Raw genomic sequence first — 18,645 nt, forward strand, 5'->3', positions numbered from 1 at the left:
TCCTGCTCAGGAAGGCGAGACGGCGACAGCTCCTTGAAGATGAAATACAGGGCCCCCCTCCTAGCCCCTGTTCCGGTGATGCGTCTAGCATCATCGGTGGGCGCGTGGAGGTGTGTCTCCGGCGGATCTGTCTTTGATGGATTTGTTCGGATTTGTTCGTCGTCCGTCTTTGTTCATGTGTTTTCAGGTTGGACCCTTCTGATCTACACTCTTCATCCACGGCTGTTGTTGTTCTGGTGCGTTGGTTCTATGGGGCCTTAACACGACGATTTCCTGATTGTTTACTACAACAACGTTTGCCCGGGTCCGGCGAGGGAGGGACAATAACAGCGGCGCGCCTTTCGGCTCACTTCAGTGCTTGTAGTCGTCGCTAGGTGGTCTATAGATCTGGACGTAATTATTGACCTAAAACTATGAGCATGCATTATACTCCGTACATCCGGACGAATGTACTACTAGTAGTCTAAAGCTACTCACCACCGTGACCAGTCGTTTTGGACGGATTGAGGCGGCAGAGTCCGGCTTCTGAGCTGTGACACTCGGTATGCGTATGCCAAGGCTTCAAACGAGTGAGCGTAGCCAGTAGCAGCACGCCACTCCGAAAGCCACGATAGCTAGACTTGGGCGACACGATAGGAGGACCAACGTGGCTGACGGGCCCACCGCCACCGCACCGGCGCCCCGAGGGAACGAATCAGCGGATCCGACGGCTTGACCGGGAGGGAGGACGCCCGCGTTAAGGAAGCGAAATTATTGGTTTAAAACCGCGTCCGCACAGAGTGGGCGCACGCCACAGGCCCGCTTCTTCTTGGCAGCTTCCTCGTGCAGTCCCTCCCTCCCTCCTCATCCTCTCACCCCACGTCTCACCTCACGCGCCTCGCATCCCATTCCCTTTTCCAGCCCCCCTCGCTTCGTCTGCGTCTGCGTCTGCGTCTGCTGGCAAGAGACACAGCACCACGCCGCGGCCGCCCCACCCACCCGCCAGCCAGCCAGCCCTCACAAAGACTTGACCGGTTCCTGCGACCGCCTCGGCCTCTTCGCCTCCACCGCCTCTTCCGCGATCCCCTTCCGCCCGCCGTCTTCCGTCCGCAGCCCCAGCTCCGGCTTCCCCCTGCTGGTTACCGCTCTCCCCTCCGATCGATCGGTCGGGGCTACGTCCCGGCGCCGGCGCGGCTCTGCTCTCCGCACCACAGGTGAGGGAACTCCTTCCTCGGCGACCACTTCCCGATCCATTCCGTTTCGCGTGAGAAGAGGCGCCTTCCTCGGTGCCGGCGCTTTTGCCGCGGTTGCCGGCAGAGCTCTCGTTGGTTTAGGGCTCGAGGTTCTGGTGCTCCTGGATTTAGGCCTTTGGGGACAGGGAGGAGAGATTTTTTTTTTTTTGGCCGGAGCTCCTCTCCTCGAGTCCCGATTTTGGCGCATGCGGAGCGCGATTCGGGGCCCCTTCCGCCGAAACCTCGGCCCGTTGGCACGATCGACCACATAGCGGGGATTCGAGTTGCACCATAGTGCGTGGGGAACTGGGGCTCATTGCCGTCTCGTTGCAGTACTAATGGCCCCCCTTTTGGTCGTGTGGAGTAAGGGGAGAGAGGGGGTGCTGTAAGATTACTTGAAGTGATTCTAATTACTCTCTATAGTTTCAGAATCAGAGTACTAATCGTATTTGTGTTTTGTTATTCTTGCCCAGATCATATACAATGGAAACTCTACGTGACATGGCTCTGCCACCAGGATTTGGATTCCATCCCAAGGACACTGAACTCGTTGCTCACTATCTGAAAAAGAAAATACTCGGTCAGAAAATCGAATATGACATTATACCAGAGGTGGATATATACAAGCATGAACCATGGGATTTACCTGGTAAGTTGAAGATGCTTGTATATGGTTGCCTGTGATTATTCTGGTTCATAGTAAAATGCAGTATGGAGGAGAAAAATGTTTATTTTCTGCTCCTATATTTGTACTTTGTTCTTTTCCACAAATTGAGCCTTCTCGTGTCACATAATGTAATTATTGGTAATGATATCATAACTAGACATTTGGTAGGAGTGACTAAAGAACGTGGCATATACCCTTGTTTAACCAGTGATGATAGGGCATGTACAATGGTGCTATCTTAGCAGTGCCACTTAGTATAAATGCTGAGGCGGAGGAGAGAGAAATCATAAGAAAAGGCTTGTCTTCTCTTATTTAAGAAATTATCTCTTAGAACATGTCTCACTACGTTCTTAGGAATAACTAGTTATTGAAGATAAGGCTAAGAGATGACCCATTGTAGACATGCTTTTATTGTCATTTCTAAATTACATACAGGACTTAAGATAAGACTGTCTTATCAACCACTGTGCATGCCCTTAGTAGTTAATCTTAATAAGCTTTATAATTTTAACAGTTGATCGCTAATGGTGTATTTTCTTTGTCAGTACTCATCCTTTGGCATTATAGAGGATTTACTTTCTGTTTTTAGTATCCGATGCATTCTAGATTTTATCTGCCGTGTTCTTCAAATCCTCATCGTACCTAATCCTCTGATGATACTTCATGTTACAGCAAAGTGCAATGTTCCAACCCAGGATAACAAGTGGCATTTCTTTGCTGCTCGAGACAGAAAGTATCCTAATGGTGCTCGGTCAAATAGGGCAACGGTTGCTGGGTATTGGAAGTCTACTGGAAAAGACCGGGCCATTAAGGTGGATAAGCGGACCATAGGAACAAAGAAAACTTTAGTTTTTCATGAAGGTCGGCCTCCCACTGGAAAACGTACTGAGTGGATTATGCATGAATACTACATAGATGAGAATGAATGTCAAGCCTGCCCTGATATGAAGGTATTGTACCAACAATTGAGGTTTCAAAACATTAGTATATTAAGAAACAGCATGAGAGAGCTAGATGCATTTCGTTGCATCTTTTACATGTTATGTTACATTACTTGATGTGCATTTCACATGTTAGATGCCTTAAAAAAGGCACAAACTTGAAATCTAGTGTGCTAATGTTATTTCTTTCTTCTTCAGGATGCCTTTGTTCTATGTAAAGTTACTAAAAGAATTGACTGGACATCAGAGAATGGTAACGAGGTGGGCAATAATAACCCTCAGCCACAACAAGCAAATGTTGCTGCTATTTTAGCTGTCAGTGTTGAACAACCAGATACTGCTGCATCATCAATTATTGGTGATGAACTTCCAAGTGATGCTGCTACGGTAGCTATCCCTGCTCACACAACTCCAGATGGGAATGATGACCTTAAAGAATGGCTGGAAGAACTGCTTGATACCTCCTTTGATCCTTCTGCTAACACTGCAGTGGATTCTGTTTCTGCTCAACTGTCTCCGGATGAACAAAATGCTGAATCATCGGTATGTTATCGCTCACAGCAGTGCTTAGTATTTAAACAATTCAACCAATAGTTCCCTTGTAAGGAAAAATGCTTATGCATAGGCAAGAAATTATCAGGTAGATTTTGCAAGCCAAGAAGCTTCTTCATAATAATTTTGATCTCATGCATGTGCTAGTTGCTTGGTGGTAGTTGATAGAGCTAACTAGGTATGCATAAATCACTCACGCCAGAAAATACTGTAGAACTTTGCTGATATGTGGATACCATAGACAACAGTGCACTAAAAATGAGTTTATTTATGCACAGAAAAACAAAATCTAAATTGCAGTGCTATTAATTATTTCCAAGAAACTCTGAATTGTCCAATGCAATCTTAAATAAAGTTGAAACTAGCCAGAGTTATTAGTTATTACAACTTGTTCTGGACCTGGTGTTAGTAGCTTGTCAATTCCTTAAACTAGCTTATGTGCTAGTGCTACTCCTTTGTCCTGTCTCTTTGTTGCTGAATTTGTGTGTACCTCAGGATTATGGGCTCATCCTCTTAAAATATTAATTTTTAAGTTATGAGCGTATCATAGTGCAAATTATGAGCAATCTTCTCCTTTCTGCTGGGCATGGTACTATATTTTTTAGTTCCTGCACGCTTACTCATTGCATTTATTTTCCCTGCTGAATTACAGAACATTGGTGCTATGGCTCCGAAGGTGGAACTGGACTATGCCAGTCCTAACCAGACTGTGGTAGACGATACAGACTTCCTGTTGCCAGATGATATTCACTCCATGTTGTATCCTGGTAGTGATGACTTCACTTCATGGCAGCAAACATACTTTACGGCGGCGGATCCCTTCAGTCTGTCAAACAACTTCATGGAGGAATTTCAGATGAAAGAGCTACAGTTACCTCTGGAAAATAATGGGCCTAATCTGTATGAACCTGCTGATACTGGAATTGTAGTGCGAACACGTCATGGGGGAACATCTGCAGCCAGCGCTCCACCATACAAGGCTCGACTTCAGCAAAGTCTTGGCAGGATGGTTACGAGCAGCTCTGAATCCATCAACCAGACTATCAAGTTCGTTGACAACAACGGTCATCTTGATCTCATGACTAATGTGAAACACCAGAAGAAACATGTGCGTGATATTACTTCTGCCAGGCAGTCTGATGCAAAGAAGTGTGGAGGTCACAACAACCAAGGATTTCTCAGGGGCGTCCAAAGGGCATTTAGAGGCTGTTCAGCAACAGGACTGAATATACTCGTTGCTCTTTGCATGGTTGGAGTTGCTGCAGCAATACTGCACCATGGACGTCACCGTGGTGGGATCAGTTTGTAGTAGAGGGGGATCAGAAGCGTGCCTAGTTTTAGCTGTACAAATCTGTAGCATCTACGCACTGTGATCTTGATCTTGACAGTAGGCACTGTGATTGAAGTGGACGAGCGATTGAGCATGTGGCTGGGATCCTTGCCTTCTGGAGGTACTTGGTCGTTAGTCGTTACACGTAATGTGTGCTCTGGTGCAGGACATTGATTCCCTTATATCTGGTTTCTTCATGGTGTTTGTACATATGAAGCTCTTGCTTTTTGATCAGTCTGGCTAGGTACTATGGTGATGGATGAGTGCCAAACAGAAAAGAACAAAAACATAGGGAATAATAGCTGTGATAAGTTCTCTCTTACTGCATGCTAGATTTGTAACTCTGAACCATAGTTAACAGCTTGTAGTAGGGTCATCTTTTTCATTCGAGTTGAACCAAGGGTACTTATGTAAATTAGCGAGTAATAATCATCATCTCACTATGGATTACAGCATTATTGGATTACAGTATTGCTGTCATTTGAAGCGATGACCTGTTTGCTTGAGTACTACTGTCATTTGAAGCGATGACCTGTTTGCTTGCTGACATTCGCCGCCTCGGCAGTCACGCTTTGACGCATGACAGCTAAAACAATGAAAATTCGCAGGGCACGCACCAGCACATCTGTCTATTGATTTGCCCTGTGATTCGGGCACTTGTTTTGACGGAAATTGCTTGAAAAGGAGAAAAAATCTCAACCCTGTCAATATGGCTACTTGTTTTGACGGAAATTGCTTGAAAAGGAGAAGAATTCTCAACCCTGTCAATATGGCACAATATACGTACATCAACCGTTCTTGTGCATCACTATTCCTGTGTTAGGTTTCATCTTCTCATCTTGTTTAATTCCCTCTTTACTCTTAAACCGGTTCTTTTCAATCCTTCTTTCTTAAACCGATTCTTCTTTTCAATCATGTCTCATCCATTGATATTGTTTACCTTCTTACTCTGTACACCCGTTCCGGTGTCACCTTTCCCTACTCCTTTTCGCGTCATCTGACTTCTTCCTTTCAATCCTTTGATCATGTTGTTTCTCAATTGATTTTATGTCCGTCCAATTTATCTTCCTCTTCCTGATCTTAATTGATCAGTTACTGTGTTGTCCTATCGTAATTTCGTGCCATCCTTCTTTCCATCATAAATTCATGCACTCTTAAACGATGCAACCGCCGCTACACGCCGCCTTGAGTCCTCGAGGTCACCGTAGTTACGAGGAAAAAAACTCAACATTGCACTATCCAGATCTAAACGCCTATCAACAACTCATGATACCAATTGACAAGATCTGAAGAACTAAAGGCTCGGGACCGGTGGTTTACGGCGATTATGGCGTCTAGACTTTTGTGGCAATGATGATGGTGGGAGCGATGTCAGCGACGCGACAGTGGTTGCGGTAGTCGGCTCTTGTCCGACGTCTCCATTCTTCGTTTTGTTTGTGGCTATGGAGTCGACATTGCGGCAGCGGGCCTTGTGGTGTACGACAACTGTCTGTAGGTGGCCCACTGGGCGATCTTCCGTGGCACCAGCTGTGCCTGGTTTTGTCCTTTAGAGTTCTCCGTCAGTGTCAGAGTGTCTGGCCGCCGGTGGCTGGGTTTTGCCGCAGATCTTCATACAGGTCCACGTGTCTACTACGGTGTGGGTCGAGTCGAAGATCGCCTACGGCAAAGTCGGAGTGGTTTGCTCATAGTTTATGGATGATGATGATTCCTCTAGGGAAGGAGCGATGACGATGATGCATGCGTGTTGTCTCGACAAGGTCCTCTTTGAATTGGTGTGCAAAAAATATAAACATCCACAATATTAAACGAAGAATATATAGAAATTCATTTCATATTATGGATTTTGATATATTTCTCTACAAATTTGGTCAAACTTGATAGGTTTGAGGATTCAAAAAGTAATAAATATTATATTTAGGCGTTGCAAAGCGCGTCCAACCCTTCTAGTAGATATACTATGCTCCCTAATTTTGGAGCTCTCTCCTTTAATTAAAGTTTCAATATCTGGTTTGGTTCATGATTTTGACTTGGTCAATGATTTTATCAATTGAGGTGTTCAATTTGAATCGTGTTCAACGATTTTGATTGAGGTTATTTTGAATTTAATTCATGATTTTCATTCATTTGAGGTGTTTAATTTTGGATGTTTTATAATTTTGACTGGGTCAGCGATTTCAATTGAGGTGTTCAAATTTTGGATCTGTTTCACGATTTTAACTCGGTCAACGATTTCGATTTTGGTTATTTTAAATTTGTTTCTGATTTTCATTGAATTGAGATGTTTAATTTTTTGTTGGGGTGACGATTTCCATTGAGATGTCCAATTTTGAAGTTGAACGGGTCAATGATTTCTCTCAAATCAATCAGAAACAACGAGCATATAAAAAACGTCAACAACCATCCTATTAAAGCACATAGTCATGCACACCCTTCCATCACCTAGCAAAAAGGAATCATCAACATGCAACATTATAGCACAAATATAGCATGCCGTCATGAGTGCAGGAAACTTTCTCACATACTCCCTCCGTTCCACAATACATGCCTTCCATTTATCGAAATATAGATGTATTTAGACATGTTTTAGTATATCGGTACATTCATTTTTGAACAAATGAAAGTCAAGTATTTTAGGAGTACATGTCAGTTAATTAGCACATAATCACACCTTTTGAAAGGGACTTGGAAAACACCACATTATAAAGAAAAATAGTCCATCATCTTCTCACGTATCAAACCCAATATTTTTTTATGAAAACGGCGCAGCAAGTGCATACAACTCTTCTAGTGGTTATATTATTGTTTTTTGAAAGATCGAGGGATTCCTGGCTTTGCATTGATTTAGCAGAGAGCAATTGAGAAACAAAACATGGGGTGGGTGACCCATAGGTCAAGGATTAAAGAGAAGAGAAAACAGAGAGAAAGGGAAAAAAACAGGAGCTCCAAGTTACATATCTCCCAACGTATCCCCGAACGTGGTCATATTATTGTTGAGGTGAATGGCTTGTTGGAGAATAGGGTATTTGATCCGGTTAAGATATCTCGTAAACAAAATAGGGTAGTGGTCATATTATTGTTGAGGTGAATGACTCGTTGGAGAATAGGGTGTTTGTTTCGGTTAAGATATCTCGTGAACAAAATAAAGCGGCACATTGCTTAGCGAACAATTGTCGGATAGCACTGTGGCTTAACCAATCACCCTTTGTTGCCTACGAAGCACCGATACGGCCAGAACTGGTGTATCGGCGTATTGCACGCCGCCGATACTCCGATACGCAGGATACGGCTTTGATACGCGTATCCCATGTGTATCCCGGTTTTTTATTTAAAAAGAAAGAAAATAAACCCGATACGCACTGTGGAGACGGCGCGATACGGGCAGGACACGGCAAGGACGTCGCCGGCGCCGAGCTCAATAAGATGCCCACGAGCGGGGGACTGAGGAGCGCGCCGCCGCCGCTGCCTGAAGTGGTTCGCCGCTGGGAATCGCGTTGACTCGCCACGCCGCCGCCTCGACTGACTTGACTGGAGTATTCTCCGCCGCCGTCGCAAGAGCTGCTTACTGTGTGCTTGGCTGACTGCTTTCTGTGTGCTTGGCTGATTCCCCCGAGCCCCGAGTGACGTGTGCTTGGATAAGTTGCATGACAATATCTCTATCGAGAACTCCAATCATTACTGTGCTGCCCGTTTAGAAACAAACCCACTCTCAGGGCATACTTGTAGTATAGAACAACAATGCAACTTTGGATCCCTATGTGTAGGCGTGTAACTAGTGATTTTAGAAATTTAGCCTGAGATGTGTTTTGGTCCTATCTCACACATTCTATTATGTTTGTTTTTATTACATGTCATTTTATTAATTATTTATATATACTCACGGTATCGCCGTATTGATGTTTTCAGAAATTGCCGTATACCATATCGCCGTACCCGTTTCGTCGTATCGGTGCTTCATAGTTTATTGCTGAACTTCTCATGAACGATTGTATCGTCGTATCGGTGCTTAAGAATTTGGTTCCCCTCGCGTCGCTCCCGCGAGCAACCGAGGGGACTCACCCGTCGCCGGCCTCTAGGCCTCCTCCTCCCCCTCCTTCCCCTCGCCGTCGCCGGTCTGCGCCGCCGGGCAAAGCCCGGTAGGTGCTGGCGGCAGCGGGGCCTCGTCTCTCCCTGGCGCGGCAGAGATCGGCGCGGGCCGGCGTCCCTGCATGGAGGCGCGCTGCTGGACCGGGGCGGCGCGACATCTGGGCGGCTCGGGGGCGCCCTGGGCTTCCTTGGCTACGGGGTGGGTTCTGCTCCTGGTGTGGGAGGGCCGGCGGTGTTCTGTGGCGGCGGGGTGTGCTCGGGGTGGTGGTGAGGGGTGGCCAGATCCGATCTGGAATGGCTTCTCCTCCGGCTGCTGTCGCGGGCGGCGCGGGCTGTGGCAGCTCGGGCCGGCCGCCTCCGGTGGCTGCGTGTGCTGGTGGTGGTCCGCTGTGGTGGTTGGGCTGGTTCGGCGGATTCGTCCTGGCCCCCGGCGGGGTCAGCTGGTGGTTGCGGCGGCCAGCCGTGCTGGTGGTTGTGCGTGCCCCCGGCGTCTCTCATGCTCCGAGCTCGCCGGGCGGCGCGGGTTGGGCAGGGGCCTGGCGTGGCTCCTGTCCCGGCCGTGGGTGGCTCCACGGCGGCTTGGCAGGTCAACTGCGGCGGCGGCTGGCATGTTCCGGCGTCGGTTCGTCCGTGGCAGTCTTGTGTCGGCCTTCGCTTCCTCTCTTCATCGTCCGGCCGTTACTTCGTCGAAGGGTTGTCCATCTCCCAGCTGCGGTCCATCGCTCGTCTCACGACCGGTGCGGCAGGACCGACTTCGTCTCGCGCACGGTGTAGCAGGACCGAACTCGTCTCACGCACGGTGCAGCAGGACTGAGCTCGTCTCGCACATGGTGCCGCAAGACAGAGCTCGTCTCGCGCCCGGTGCTGCAGGACGGGTCGATGGAGGCCAGTTTGGCCGGTCTTTTGGGTCTCGGCGCTGGGGGTTGCCCAGGGGTATGAAAGGCGGGTCCTTTCCGCTCGTCTCTTTGGTTGGGGTAGCGGCGGATCCCGGGTGAGGTGGTGTCAAGGTCTTGGATGCCGGGACGGCGGTCCTGGTGGTGGTAGCGCGGTGCTCATGGGCAGAGCCCGTGGCTTGGTGCTGCCCGGTAGCCATGGCCGTGTGGGCGGCGTGGTAGCTGGGGTGTGGCGTTCGGTGGCAGTGAGTGTTGGCCGGGTGAAAATTTGTTCTATCTTCGGACGGACCGGCGACGGCGAAGCTCGTTCCCTTCTTAAAGGCGTCGTCGCGGCTCTCACTGCCCGTCGTGATGCTCCAGGGGAAACTTTGATCCTCGGACCGGGCGGTGGCGGCACTCTTGTGTCGTTTCCTTTCTGAAGGCGCCGCTTTGGAGCCCACGGTTCGTCATATGCGACTTCATTTCTTCGCGGTGGCGTGTTCCCGGTTGAGCCCCCGGTTGCTCTTGTAGTGCTAGGGGTGTGTTGCTGCGATCAACGCATATGTATCCTGCCTTGCATGTGTTGTGGTGTAGCGTGTGTTTGTACTGGGATGTTGTTGATCATTGCTTTATATATAAAGCGGGGCCAAAGCCTTTTTCGGTATCGGTGCTTAATAGTTTGTTGCTGAAGTTTTCATGAACGATTATAACCCTGTGAAGGTGAGATGATTTTCGGTAAACAGTGACACTCGGGCATGGCACGAAGGAGTACGAAGTGATCGGCGGCCAGTATTTTCAAACTAAACGAAGTGGAAGCAGTACGGAGTGATTGGCGTCATTGGATCAATGATCGGCGGCCGGAATTTCATACTCTACTAAAAAGTGGTAAGTAGAGTTAACTGAAATTGGAGGGGTGTTTGATTCTTCAGATTTTTGGTGCCTGACATAACATCCTCTTCCGGTTTCCCAATTCTGCAGGGAAAATGCTTATGTTTGCCCGACTGATTTTGAGAGGAATTAAGCCGCGTCCTGCGCGTGACACGCGTCACAGTGGGGCCGGCCACCGCTTCCCTTTCTTCCTTATTTCCCGGTGAGCGGAAGGGAACCACAGATTTCGTGCGCGTTGACTCTTATCTCTCCTTCTACTCCTGATGAATCTCGCCAGCAATTTCTTCTCTCCTCCAAATTCGGCGAGAGGCCGAGAAGCTGCATCGCAATACAGCATCCATGGCCAAGTTGGTGCTACGGTGCTGCAACGCAGCAGTCCATCCATGGCGCAGCTCGTCGGTGATGATGCTGCAACGCAGCAACCATGGAGCTGCTCGCCGGCAACGGTGCTGCAATGCGGCAATCCATGACGCTACTCGCCAGAGACGGTGCTGCAACGCAGCAACCATGGAGCTGCTCGTCGGCGACAGCGCTACTTGCCGGAGACGGTGCTGCAACGCAGCAACCATGGAGCATTGGAGCTGCTCGCCGGCGACGGCACTGCAATGCAGCAACCATGGAGCTGCTCGCCAGGACGGTGCTGCAACGCAGCAACCCATGGAGCTGCTCGCCAGTGACGGTGCTGCAATGCATCAACCATGGCGCTGCTCGCCGGTGACAGTGCTTCAACGGAGCAACCATGGCGCTCATCACCAGCGACGGTGCTGCAACGCAGCATCCATGGCGCTGCTCGCCGGACTGTCTTTCAATGGCACATCATGCCTGGTGCTGCTCGCCAGCGACGAACTACCCCACGGATGGAAGCGATGATAGGAATCGAGCGGCTCCAACCCATCCTTGTGGAACAAATCGGACGGCTGGCTAGGCGGCTTAAAATTTGATAAAATCAGCCGCCTGATTTGTAGCAGCGGCCATTCTGCAGCGTCTGCCAATCCGTTGAAGAGAAGAAAAAAGGATACGAAGCTGCTGAAGACGAACAATATAAAAAGAAAAAGGGAGAACACTTCTGTCCTGTTCTGGACGAAGAGAGTCTGCCAATCCGTTGAAGAGAAGAAAAAAGGATACGAAGCTGCTGAAGACGAACAATATAAAAAGAAAAAGGGAGAACACTTCTGTCCTGTTCTGGACGAAGAGAAAGACATCATATTTCTTCTAAACATAATCCCCATAAAACCATCGACGCCTTCGGTGATGCATTTTAATCAAACAAATAGCATCAGCTATGTACGGTAGTTCCCAAATTATGTATCAGATCAAACAAATCGCCGGTGCGCATAACCAATAATACGAATAAGAAAAACTGCAAACATAACAATCTACCATGCTGGACCCTACCTTCAGCCTGAAGGTCATCCCCTTCTCTGTTAGGTTACTTGCTAATAAGCTGCGACGGGGTCTGCAAGAACCCTCAGTTGCATAGTATAGAAACTGTTATTATTCTTCTATCCTGGAAACCGATGACGGCACTCAGAATTCCCAACTCTGAACATGACGAGTGGGAGGAACTTCTAGTACGATGGTTGCCCGACAGCAAATATCTTTCACATCATTGACTACAAAACCCACATGATTTGCTTGGGAGTTCACTTCCTCTTCAAGACCCCTCCTGCAAGCAGAGAAAAAACGGGACCATATAAGTATGTTTTCCATGCTGTATTCACTACAATCGACAACGGTACAAGAAATTTGCCATCACAATACAAGTTAGGGTCTAAATAGCTAGGTTTGTCAAAAAAAATATGGGTTCAAGATTCGGGGAGAATCTGAGGGATGTCCGATTCTCAAGATTCTGGGAGAATCGGCCAAAAGAACTGGGCCATATCCTTGAGAGGCGAAGTAACAGAACTACATAGTTAATTGCCACCAGAACTGAATTACCAGAACACAAGAATGGGAAGCTGCTCACCTGTTTGATGACTGAGTACTATGCTATTCTCTCCAGTGCCTCGCCCAGAAGCCCTTCTTCCTTGTTGACTCGCTCTCTGAAACTAACCGGGGTGACCGGGAGCCAATTGAGAAATGCCTCCTCAAAAATGGCCGACTGAACGAGTCCTTCATGCTAATACTTGTGCCTAATCTGGGAACTCTCTTACTTTTCTTTTGATGCTTAGAGCTCCCATCTAGATCACCGTCGAGTATCACATTTGTAGGCATCTTATTCTTTATCTTTGATTCCAGCTTACCGAATAGCTTCACAGTACATTGTTCACCGTGGGTGCATACGGGACAAGGAGGATCATATTTCTCAGCTTCTGCAGTTAAGCTATCCAGGCAGTCAGCATGGTAAACATGGCCGCACAATAAAACAGCGACAACACCCAGATCCTGGGCATTCCACGCTGACCTTTCCTTTAGTAGCTTTAAACATAGTTTGCACACCTCTTGGTCAGGGGAGACGGTAGTATGATTTGAAGCATTTGATCGAGTCATTTTACTTGAAACGGAACCTAAGAGCTCACTATCAATTGACCATCTCTCTCTTTGGGATGATGCAACCATTTCAGAAAATGTTCGCATTGACCAACCATCAGATGACTCTCCATGTGATCCTGCTACAGATAAATCATTGCTGCAGACTGAGAGCATGGAAGAGGAAGGCCTTCCTTCAGGGGAGTTGCTCTCATTGAGAGACCTGAGAGATGGAATCTTGCTGTCTGAGACCTGTCTATATAGTTGATATCCTGGTGAGCGACGTGCTTTCCTCATTGAGTCTGTATCCATCCCTAGAGAATGCCCCCTAGAGGATGAAGGATCTGCTCTGGATACTACAGGTGGTGTTGAAGGGACAGAGGTTGATGCCTTCGTATCTGAAGCAACACTTACCATGTCCAGTGATTTCCTGCAAAGCTTTGCCTACAAAAGAATAGAGCTGTTAGAAATAAATTGTATCAATCTTACGATTGCATATAACATAAAAGTAGCAGCTACTGTATACCTCGGGGGAGGAGTTACTTGCAGTGGGTCTATCTGCTGAGAAAAGAAAGAGGTCAGCAAAAAATGATCAAGTAAATAAATAGTGAGGCGTGAAAACATAGTGATGTCGAACCATGTCCAGTGAAAAGGAATAATTGGATAAATGCAGTCACAATGCCATATAGTTTGAAGAATGTCACTTTAATTGATCTGCCCACAGCAATGGTTTTATTCTCTAGACTAGAATGCTATACAACTCAATATACACCCAGATAACATGGTTCATGGCTAGCATTTAAAGCCATATTTTTGCACGGATACTTTTGCTCCCTCCTGAGCCAGGCTGAAAGCTGGTTCGACCACCAACTACTGTGGGCATTGCCAATGTTGTAGTCTAATATGCGGGCTGCTCAAACCCTATATGCCGCAAGATGATGTTATGGCTGTGTTGCTGTCAAAACCTTGTGTGTCATCTGGAGGCATTGACTCAGTGTTAGATGGTTTCCCTAAATGATGATGTTGTTTTCCTGCTAGCTGTTGAACAGAACAATGTGTCCGTGAGCGGGTCTTCTAATCCTGGCAGCAGCTATGGCGATGGTGACCTGAGCCCCCTGGTTGAATCCTTGACGCCACACCACAACGTGCCAGCATAGACGATGACCCAATTCACCCTTTTCTATTGGTTTCATGGAGCCAGATCACAGTGATGGTGATTGAGTATATTCACTATATATGGGGGCATTTTTAGTAAACTGTCATCTTAGTGTGGTAGCTTTGCACGGCAAAAGGGATGGTGGTTGCAATGGCATATTTGGACTAGTAGTGACAACAACATTGTCCCAAGTAATTCTTTTTGTACCAAAGAATGACTAGTGTTGTCCTATAAGATAAATCATGTCCATCTGGTTAGACTTATTTGATTACGAAGAACATCACTGTTACATCCCACATCCCAGCATGTCTACAGAATGCACAATAGCATACAAGAATCAAAACATGCCGCATATCATGAACTGAATTATTTACCTCTAGGATCAGATTGTGCAACTTTAGATGTTTCCATCTTCTTTTCTGATTTCTGCCACTTGACCTTGTGGAACAGTTCAGATGGGCTACCTCCATTAGAAAAGCCTTCAATTGGCGCAATGGAACCACTCTTCGTTTCAGGCCTAATGCTTCCACTACTATGGTTGGACAAAAATGTGGGGATTTCCATTATGTCTTCTATATGTGTTCTGTTATCCCATCGGAAGCTCCATGATGGGGAGTGTCTTACATTCCTGTAAGCTGACACTTCAACTGGAATGATACATGGCTGAGGCCTCTGCTTTGCAGCTATACAGCAATTAGCTCCCATGTCGGCCGAGCAAAAGAAATCTATATGATGCTGATTTGATCACCCAAACTCAAAATGCTGAGAACCCATCCATGTGATGCAAATTCATGAGCTTGCTCTACCTAGCTGACATAAAAAGAGTACAACAATAAGGATTGCCTTCAATCAAGACATGAAAAATACATGAGTAAAACTACTATCTAGCTTAGACAGCTAGGGGTACAAATCAAAATAAGAAAGCAAACCCAACAAGGAATCTATGGAGCTTCTACAGCAAGCTATTCTCAAGAAAAAAGTACACTTTGAAAGTACTGAACTTCAATAAATCTAAATTCTTGCATTTCATATGTTAGCGTCGATACCTAACATGGACCTACAAAAGCAGTATAAAAAGGAGGCATGGTCACCTATGTGTGGCAAATGGGAGAAGTGAGGGCATGAAAGTCCAAAGAAGAATCATATTTTAATATGAAGTCCACATACTTGATAGTACGATCAGACAGGGTTCATTGATTCAAATTAGGGTAAAACTTAACCTTACAAAAATTAAAAAGTGAAATTAATCACTTATTTTCTTATTTAATTTTGCATAGTCTAGGCAATGTATAAATCATGGGATTAATTTAAGGTAAGGACAAAGTGAAGATTAGCAGCATGCATTCCACACATAAGTATCCCCTGATGGCATTTCTAACAAATTCTCCAAGAAGCTGAACATCAACATCCATAAAGCAACCACTTAACATACTCAATAAAAAAAAATTAAAGGGGAATACAAAAGGATGCTTGCGTATAATTGAAGGCACAAAGCAGGGAAGCCAGCTAACCGCAGTGGGTGAAAGAAACTATATGTGATAATGTGAAGGGAGAAAGCCGCCGTTAGGTGGACCAGTATCCAAGACATTCCAATACTAAAAGACACTCAAGGGGCACTGATTCCTCTCCCCACACAACACACTAGCTAGGCGTATATCACATTTATTCCCATGTCAATTTCAGACCACAGGGCCGAATGACAAATAAGTAAATAATATCTTAAACACAGAATCGCATGAAAGCAACATAACAAAGAAAAACGGCGTATGATTGTGTGACTCAAGCGCGAGATTATACGAAAGTAGGTTGCTAGGCGCAGTTCATCACATCGAGATGGCTTTGAATCCAGATTTCTTTTCCAGCGGGAAACAGTGCTGTAAAATTTTAACTATCACGACTAGTACATCATGAAGTAAAAGGATAGCCAGTAATCAAACAGTAAATCCAGCAGGCGAAATCGCGAACAGGGGAACATCAGGTCAGGCCTACATCCCACAATCACAATTCATAATATCACTGATAAAATTACCAAAAAGAAAGAACAGACTTTCGGAAAAGAATAAAAACTAGCGGCGGTGGGGACCCGCGCAATTCATCGGAAACTGGCCGCACGACTACCAACACTTCACCAAACCACCGAAATTCTCCGAGTTTACCCCACCTACCGCACCAAGCAGTCCCACAATTCGCGGAAATTACCTCGAATCACGCGAGTAGGTAGCCCCGATCAGGGAGTGGCGGCGTCCAGGCACTTGCCCCACAGCACCACCGTCGCGGGGGATCCCGGCGGTCTAGCACCGGGTCTGGATCTGGCAGGTGAGAAGGACCGACAGCGGCGCAACGGACGCGCGCCGGGCTGGGCTGCGGCTCCGCTCCGCTAGGGCTGGGGCTGTCCCCGGGAGAAGCGGCGAGCGGAGGAGAGGGAAGCGAAGGAGAGAGAGGGAGAGGTGGGGAGGGGAGTGTGGTGTGGGTATAAAAACTGGTAGGAATGGGTCTCCGCTCCGCGCTGCGGAGTATTGCTCCGGCCACACCGGTGGACACCAGGGCCGCAGTCGTGACGCTTCCGAGTGCGAGTGCCGGACCACGTGGCTCGCCGCGTGTCACAGGATGTGAGGGACCACTTGCATTGACCCTCTTGGCTGTTCGGCTGCAACAGGTGTTGCCCGCGACTTCACTGGCTTGTGGGCCATCTGTAGGGATGCCAAAAGTCAGTGCCGTTTTGTTTTCCTGTGTGCCAAATGAGGTGGTGTTTGGTTCTCTAGTCTTAGGATTTTTTCTAGTCCCAACTAAAAAGTCTCTAGTCTCTGAAAAGTCTCTTCCTGTTTGTTTTCAGAGACTAAAAAGTCTCTAGTCCCTTCCTGGAGGTTATTAAATGACCATGTTGCCCCTAGTATATAGAGAAATAACAATCAAATAACACCATGGGATGACGGGCCAATGGGTGCATGGAAGGGCATTGTTAGAAAAGTCTCAAAAAGACTCCTTAAGAGTCTTCTTCATTTAGTCCCAAATGCCTAGTTTAGTCCCTAAAAAGTTCCTCCCGTTTGGTAAAAAAGTCTCTAAGAGGGACTTTTTCTAGTCTCTACACAAAAAAGTCCCTGGAAACAAACACCCCCTGAGTAAGGCCTCCTTTGGTTTAGAGGAATCTTGTAAGAATTTCATAGAATGAGATTTTTATAGGAAAAATTCCTTTAGAGCCCTTTGGTTTGTAGGAATGGAATCCTATTCCTATGGAGGAATTCTTCCTGTCCTTCATATTTCATAGAAAAATATACATTAGCCTAGACTCAATAGAAAAAAATCCTATGATGTGAATCAAAGGGCATCTCTTTTCCTATTCCTACTCATAGGATTTGAGATACATGTCATCTCATTTCCTATGACTTTCCTATTCCTACGATTTTTCTATCCTATGAACCAAAGGAGGCCTAAGTTTTTTAGTCACAGTTATACATGGATATAGGTGATAGAACACACAACACATACTTCACATGTAGGCATGCACACTGAAAAAGCCTAATGCCCATGTTTGATTTTGGTAATTGATAACAATTCCTATGAACTAATGGTTGCCATAAGTTATATTAGAAGGGTTTGTCCATAAGCATTTTTTGAAGACCATTTGTTGGATTTAAGGTTATAAAAAAGATTAGTTGTTGACCAAGGTATTATTCATGGAGTTATCCAAAGATTGGTCATGTGTGTACGGCCCCCGAGGAGACGATGCCAAGCTCGCCTTCCTCGCGGAGCTGCAGCAGCTCCGCACCTCCATCGTCGGGCCCTGGCTTCTCGGTGGCAACTTTCAACATGATAGCTTCGGCTTGCGATAAAAATAATGACCGCCTAAATAGGCGCACGATGAACCGTTTCCAACATTTCTTCTCCGATCATGGCCTCCACGACATCTATCTTCATGGGCGTCGCTACACCTGGTCGAGCAAGATAACCTCACCCTTGTACGCAATGATCGCGAGCTGTGCACCCCTTTCTGGGAGCTGGACCATGCCCACTGCCTCCTCTGTTGCCTCGCCTCCGCGGCGTCGGACCACTCACCCCTCCTCCTAGACTGCGCCAGCAGTTCGGCAGGGGCATGCATTTTCACTTCCAGCGATACTGACCCTCTCTCGAGGGCTTTCACGAGACGGTCCAGAGCGCTTGGCACTCTGTCATTCCGAACCCGGACCCCTTCAGGCGCGTGTTCGCCAGTCTCAGGGTCATGGCGCGCAGCCTCCAGTGGTGGAACTCCCGCTTCGTCTACAACATCACCGCCCGGCTGGGGGTAGCCCGGGAGCTCATTGCTCGGCTTGACGAGGCCCAAGACGCCCAGCGTCTATCCCTGGCAGAAACCTGGCTCCGGCGCCAGCTAAAACGAAAAGACCTTGGGCTGGACTCCCTCGAGCGATCCATTGTGCGCCAGCGTGCCCGGCTACGCTGGCTTTGGGTGGGCGAGGCGGCTGTTCAAAATATGCCCTAGAG

The 18,645-nt window shown here is 47.2% G+C and overlaps 2 protein-coding genes across 4 annotated transcripts; one reads left to right on the forward strand and one right to left on the reverse strand.

Annotated features, from left to right (window-relative positions):
- Window positions 1-817: 817 nt before the first annotated feature.
- On the forward strand, window positions 818-5,207 carry LOC125543532 (NAC domain-containing protein 74). The gene is made up of 5 exons (XM_048706906.2): window positions 818-1,193; window positions 1,685-1,860; window positions 2,551-2,828; window positions 3,018-3,362; window positions 4,024-5,207. The coding sequence occupies exons 2-5, from the start codon at window positions 1,695-1,697 to the stop codon at window positions 4,678-4,680; spliced, it is 1,446 nt and encodes a 481-aa protein (XP_048562863.1). The 5' UTR covers window positions 818-1,193; window positions 1,685-1,694; the 3' UTR covers window positions 4,681-5,207.
- A 6,485-nt stretch (window positions 5,208-11,692) lies between these two features.
- On the reverse strand, window positions 11,693-16,670 carry LOC125543529 (uncharacterized). 3 transcript variants are annotated; one of them, XM_048706902.2, is made up of 5 exons: window positions 16,369-16,670; window positions 14,544-14,975; window positions 13,540-13,574; window positions 12,511-13,457; window positions 11,693-12,210 (listed from the first exon to the last, which is right to left on the reverse strand). In XM_048706902.2, the coding sequence occupies exons 2-4, from the start codon at window positions 14,872-14,874 to the stop codon at window positions 12,534-12,536; spliced, it is 1,290 nt and encodes a 429-aa protein (XP_048562859.1). In that variant the 5' UTR covers window positions 14,875-14,975; window positions 16,369-16,670; the 3' UTR covers window positions 11,693-12,210; window positions 12,511-12,533. The 3 variants fall into 3 exon arrangements, with proteins under 3 accessions (XP_048562859.1, XP_048562858.1, XP_048562861.1); XM_048706901.2 differs by having other exon boundaries at window positions 14,544-14,979; XM_048706904.2 differs by having other exon boundaries at window positions 13,540-13,571; window positions 14,544-14,979; window positions 16,369-16,668.
- Between the last annotated feature and the right edge of the window lie 1,975 nt (window positions 16,671-18,645).

The sequence above is a fragment of the Triticum urartu genome, chromosome 3A (assembly GCF_056163025.1).
Source record: "Triticum urartu cultivar PI428250 chromosome 3A, HENAU_Tu73, whole genome shotgun sequence".
In the NCBI taxonomy this organism is placed as follows: Eukaryota; Viridiplantae; Streptophyta; class Magnoliopsida; order Poales; family Poaceae; genus Triticum; species Triticum urartu.

Excerpts from the sequence above, each read along its gene's own strand:
- LOC125543532 (XM_048706906.2), top strand. The coding sequence starts at position 1,695 with ATGGAAACTCTACGTGACATGGCTCTGCCACCAGGATTTGGATTCCAT. Across the intron at positions 2,829-3,017 it reads AAGCCTGCCCTGATATGAAG|GATGCCTTTGTTCTATGTAA; the intron begins GTATTGTACCAA and ends TTTCTTCTTCAG. Across the intron at positions 3,363-4,023 it reads AACAAAATGCTGAATCATCG|AACATTGGTGCTATGGCTCC; the intron begins GTATGTTATCGC and ends GCTGAATTACAG.
- LOC125543529 (XM_048706902.2), bottom strand. The coding sequence starts at position 14,874 with ATGGGAGCTAATTGCTGTATAGCTGCAAAGCAGAGGCCTCAGCCATGT. Across the intron at positions 13,575-14,543 it reads TGCACAATCTGATCCTAGAG|CAGATAGACCCACTGCAAGT; the intron begins GTAAATAATTCA and ends TTCTTTTCTCAG. Across the intron at positions 13,458-13,539 it reads CAAGTAACTCCTCCCCCGAG|GCAAAGCTTTGCAGGAAATC; the intron begins GTATACAGTAGC and ends ATTCTTTTGTAG.